The sequence below is a fragment of the Dendroctonus ponderosae genome, unplaced genomic scaffold (assembly GCF_020466585.1).
Source record: "Dendroctonus ponderosae isolate FM_Combo_2020 unplaced genomic scaffold, Dpon_F_20191213v2 Dpon_F_20191213_3, whole genome shotgun sequence".
Lineage (NCBI taxonomy): Eukaryota > Metazoa > Arthropoda > Insecta > Coleoptera > Curculionidae > Dendroctonus > Dendroctonus ponderosae.
Window position 1 is genome coordinate 504,814 of NW_026018508.1, and position 5,010 is coordinate 509,823.

Genomic DNA, 5,010 nt, shown 5'->3' on the forward strand with positions numbered 1-5,010 from the left:
AAAAAAAACATGAAAACAAAAAACAATTCATTCAAGATTGAAAACAGCAGAATTACGTGCACACAGGAAATATTAGACGACACTGATCAGCTCATACATATGATTGCGCGCTTAATTTAGCCGGAGCCCAGCTGATTGCAGCCAGCGGTTTGAAATATAAAATAAATTGTGTATTTTCAGCTTTGGTTTCTCTATGGATGTCTATGAACGCGTGTAAGTTCTTAATCGGTTAATTGGAATTATGATGAGAATCGGAATAGTAGTAAAAATATATGATCTGGGTATTACTAATTACTATTTATTTTATATTAAATAGTTAAGTATAATAAATGACTTGTTTACATGAAAAGGTTAAGCAAGTGGTAATGTAAAGGTTGGTTCTCATGGGTCCAAAATGCTTTGTAGAAGCGGAGTGCGGAAAGTGCCTACTACTACCATTACTACGCGCGGAAAAATTCACGCAGTTCACATGTAGCCGGATTATTTTTCCGCATTGGCCGACAGTGTTTGCATATCTTTCAGGAAGCGAGACACGATACAACTCTTTTTTCTACATTTTTTCTTCCAGTATTTTGAGGCGCATAAAATGAACGTTCGAAACCAAAAGTTAAATATGCTTTTGCCTTTGTACGTTCTAAAAAGAAGGAAACAAAGACATCAAAAGGAAGGAAGGTCGAATAGACACCGCTGAACATAACCTTTCACTAGAGCATCACTGGAGATAACCTAGGTTTTCACATTCTTCCGAACGTCGCATTCCATGCAAAAAATATAAAAATTTGGGAACTTCGGCGGATGGGTGGAGCTAACGCATCCGCCAAACTTCTCATTGGTTGGAAGGTTTTCCGCATTCCGGACTCATGAGAACCCGGCTTTAAGAAAGTGCTAATATAGTACTGTAGGTTTTTCTCTTCGTGGTCTCAAGGTGTATTGAAACGCCTTTTTAACTATAGCAATCTATTAACGCCAAATACAGCCACTTGCACCCACTTGTTCTCTAATCCCTCGTCTTTACGCTTTTTATATTCGTTTCTCGCGTCTTTTTATTTTCGTCTCGCGTCTTTTTGTTGACCAAGAACCTTCGTCTTCCGCCTTCATTCTTTTCTTGACAACTCTCAACTGTCAACCGAAAATATTGCTGGGCAACCGCATTTGCTGTTTTTACTGTTAATGTCAAAATGAACAGAACTGTCTTTGAAATAGCAAATCCTACAGTACTGGCAACTACGCGAAAAATTTCGACTGGCACGCCGGCGCAAAGAGCTGAACCATCAGGGCGACCGTTGTTTTGTTTTGAAAATTGGTGAATTTCAGAGGGTGAAAAGTGGTGGAAAACGGCATTCGGTCGAAAAATGTATAGGGAAAATGTTGTTTCTTACGCGATTTTCTATAAGGTGAGCATAGTCTTAGTCGGCAAGCGGGAATTAGGATTGTACTAGGGTACTAGACTGTGTACAGAATTCCCGAAAATTAAGCCCTGCGAGCGCTCTTTCAGATTCTTAGAAAATTCATGGAATGGACAAGGCAAGCGGAGGAAGGCGGTGTACATCGGCGGTGAGGAAGGATTTTACTGGGTAAACAGTTTGGCTGGAATCTCACAAAAGGCTAGAAAAAACAAAAGGCCCAGGCTAGAATACCAGCTCTATCGCGGAGCTTACCCTATGTACAATTGGATGTGGTGTAGATGTGCTCAAACCCTTAAAATCTCCACCAGAAATTTGGATGCATTCTCTGACATAAAACCGCAAAGCACCAAGATGTTGGCTTATCGGCGCCACAATTACAGTCAGAACTAAACTAACCTTCTTCAAATTGACATAGGATGTCCTACACCAAAAATTTAAACACAGCCGTTCAAAAAATGAGTGATATGCTTAAATCCGTCAAATATGTCAACAAAAACGTCCTGTAAGAGGTTTTATTTGTTTTGCTTTTTATATTTATTTCTAACTTTTCTTTTCATAATATAAGGTAAATTTCTACTATTCCAGTGCGATAATTTAAAACAGTTTCCCTTCAGGTCTTTTGCTTAAATGGACACATGCATAACTTGTTCTTCGCGCAAATAAATTAAAATTTTTTAATTCAAGGCTGAACTTCTTGAAAAACGAATACATAATAAAATGACATTTTAAACAATATTTTATGAAAATTCCTTTTCAACTATAAATATAAAAGAAACACTTACGGAAATGATACCTGGCAAATCGACAAGCACCATCCTTTGCAGTCCTGGACCTAGAAATTGAATCACCTTTACATTTATCTATTAAAGAAAGATAATTCAGCATCATACCTTTCACAGTCATGGAAATTACTTCACTGGACACAGTTTTGCCCCCTTTCACACTATTTCTCATTCTTAACTCGACCTCTCTCCTAAGATCAGCCAAGTCACTCTCTTTGGTCAAATCAAATTCCCTTGAGGAGTCCCTAAACTGTGCCACGTGATACGGCCCCTCAGAAAGAGTCACTTTAACCGGAGCTCTAAAAAATAAATATAATGATACCTATTTGCTTTCAGATTGACCGTACTTTCTATCAACTTATATTGCCATGCGATATTAGCCTTCTTACAAAGAAGATGGGCAACTGGCCCTACCCATTCTATTACATTCTTGTATAGTTGCTACCGATTTATATTAAATTATTTTAAAACGTATTTTAAACATAGATAAACTCCATGTTTTGATATTTTGGCAGTCGCATTGTTTGTTGTATTTCTACTTAAATTTGGAGAGTTCAATAAATCGATCAGAAAAGCAACACTTATAATATCGGTAAAATTAGACCTTCTATCAAAATACGAATTCCGCCTTTAAGCAACTCAATAATAACTGATCCACAGGGCGTTAAAGTTAGATTTTAAAAATGGTTATCCGATTGATTTAAAATTTGGTACACTTATTACCTATGAGTACAAAAATTAAAGAGCGTTCGAATTTAGGTTTTTTAAAAGTTTTACTTGCCACATCTCTCTAAAATGGCCCGTTTTCGAGAAAATCCGCTATTAAAATTATCTTGCACGGTGTAACTAAAACAACACGTGTGGGGTTGTCAGTCCCCCATCGGGCGCTTCCCCAGGCGGCGGATAGTGGAATGTCTCCCAGGTATGGGAAGTACCGGCGAAATGACCCGATACAGACGAAAACTGACACTGGTTAATGGTAGTGATGGGCACTATCGCATGATTTCGACTATAAAATAATTACTAAATGAGTGATTGCAACTATCGAATAAAATCCCCGGGTGGAAAAGGAAGAATAGATTAAGAATAGGAACATGGAATGTGCGAACACTTTGTAGCGCGGAAAAACTGAAACGTTTACCGTCTGCAATTCAAAGAACAGGCATATAAATACTGGGACTATGTGAAACAAGATGACCAGACGCAACCAGTTTTGACTCTGGCAACCACACAATTTATAAACCCGGAACACGAGATGCATTCCATAGAAAGGGAGTAGCTGTAATACTGAATAAGGCCCGAGTCAAGAACGACACTCAACCATCACTCACACTAAAATCAGACTCATCTCATCCTAACCGTATTCAGAAACCATTTTCTTAAATGAGTGACTAAACTGTCCCTAACTTTGAATTGAAGACATGCGCGTTAAGTACCATAAGTGAGTGAGAAATTAGTGTGGCTTTTCGTCCCCTCATAGCGTACTCAAGATTTATTTTGGTGCATTTTCACCAATTAAAATCCGGCAGTTTCATCAAGTTGCAAGTTTTCCTGGAGTGATTGGGTGTATAAATGAAACCCACATTGAAATAGCAAGTCAACATGGATCAAATGCATGAACAATGAAGCTGTAGCTGGACCGAACTTAAGGATATTGTTATTTATTAGCCAGGTTCTGATCATGATAGCAGAATTTTTTATGGCAGTTCCATGGAGATAGTGCTTATGTCCAGAATAGGCATATGTATACTTCAGAAACATTGAAAAACCCAAAAAGAGGAGCCGAGCTTCGATATAATAACGCATGTATTTCAACAAGGAATGTTAGTCAAGGCGCGTTTGGTGTGGAAAGGTCGTTTTAAAGGTTTAGAAAAGTGCTTGGAAGTATCATTACGACATACCACCAGAATTGTTGCTGCTACAGCGGTGGTATATTGCCATTGACACCAGCCAGAAAATCGATGAAAGTATAACTATGGAGGAAACTGAAAGGTTTCTGCAGTCCGAAGCGGCAATCAGCGCTGCTTTCATGCACGACAATTTAGCAGATCAACGGATTAAAATTGATTTCATATTGTATTAAACCCCCAATTTTTTCTAAATTTGTTTATTTATTAAAATTATGTTTATGTGTAATATGTTCGATGTTTATGTATAATATGTGTATATAATATGTTCGATCTTGAACTGTTAATATCTTCTATAAATTTTCGGAAAAAAATTTTTCTATATTTTTCTCATACTCTCCAAGTGAGCCTCTATCACCCCTTAAAAGGAATGACGCCAATTTTGAATCACCCTGTAGATGGCTGATTGGCAGGCATTCCAAGATTACTTTGTATAACAAACTTTTAATTTATAAACAAATTATTAAACCTACATGGCTCTACGGTATTCAGCTATGGGATGCACAAAAAGCACACACATAAAAAAGATTCAAATGGTCCAAAATAAGGCATTACGTGAAATAGCCAATGCCCCATGGTTTGTCAGAAATAATGATCTTCACAGAGACCTTGTAATCCTGACTGTTGAACAGGAAATCAAACGGTATGCAAATAAACACCAAGCTAGACTACACCTACATCCAAACGCAGAAGCCCGCCAGCTGCTAGATGATCAGAATTTATACCGCAGATTGAAGAAAACTAAGCCCTTTGAATTGATATAGTGTTTTAAGGGCAGAGCATGGTGTGCGTGTAAATATTGTTAATCTTCTGTGAGGCTAAAACTTGGAAAGTCAATGGACTGACTTAGTTAACTACCCTAATTTTAAGATTACAGATAAAAACTGATGGTTGGTCATGCTTGACTAGTTTTAG

The 5,010-nt window shown here is 37.6% G+C and overlaps 1 protein-coding gene across 2 annotated transcripts in view; it reads right to left on the bottom strand.

Annotated features, from left to right (window-relative positions):
• Positions 1–5,010, bottom strand: part of LOC109542543 (dynamin-like 120 kDa protein, mitochondrial) — a 45,345-nt gene that overhangs the window by 36,521 nt on the left and 3,814 nt on the right. For both annotated transcript variants that reach the window (XM_048664581.1, XM_048664580.1), the window contains 2 exons: positions 2,297–2,489; positions 2,189–2,238 (listed from right to left, as the gene is read on the bottom strand). In XM_048664581.1, coding sequence (XP_048520538.1) covers positions 2,189–2,238; positions 2,297–2,489 — 243 coding nt within the window. The remainder of the gene's footprint in view (positions 1–2,188; positions 2,239–2,296; positions 2,490–5,010) is intronic.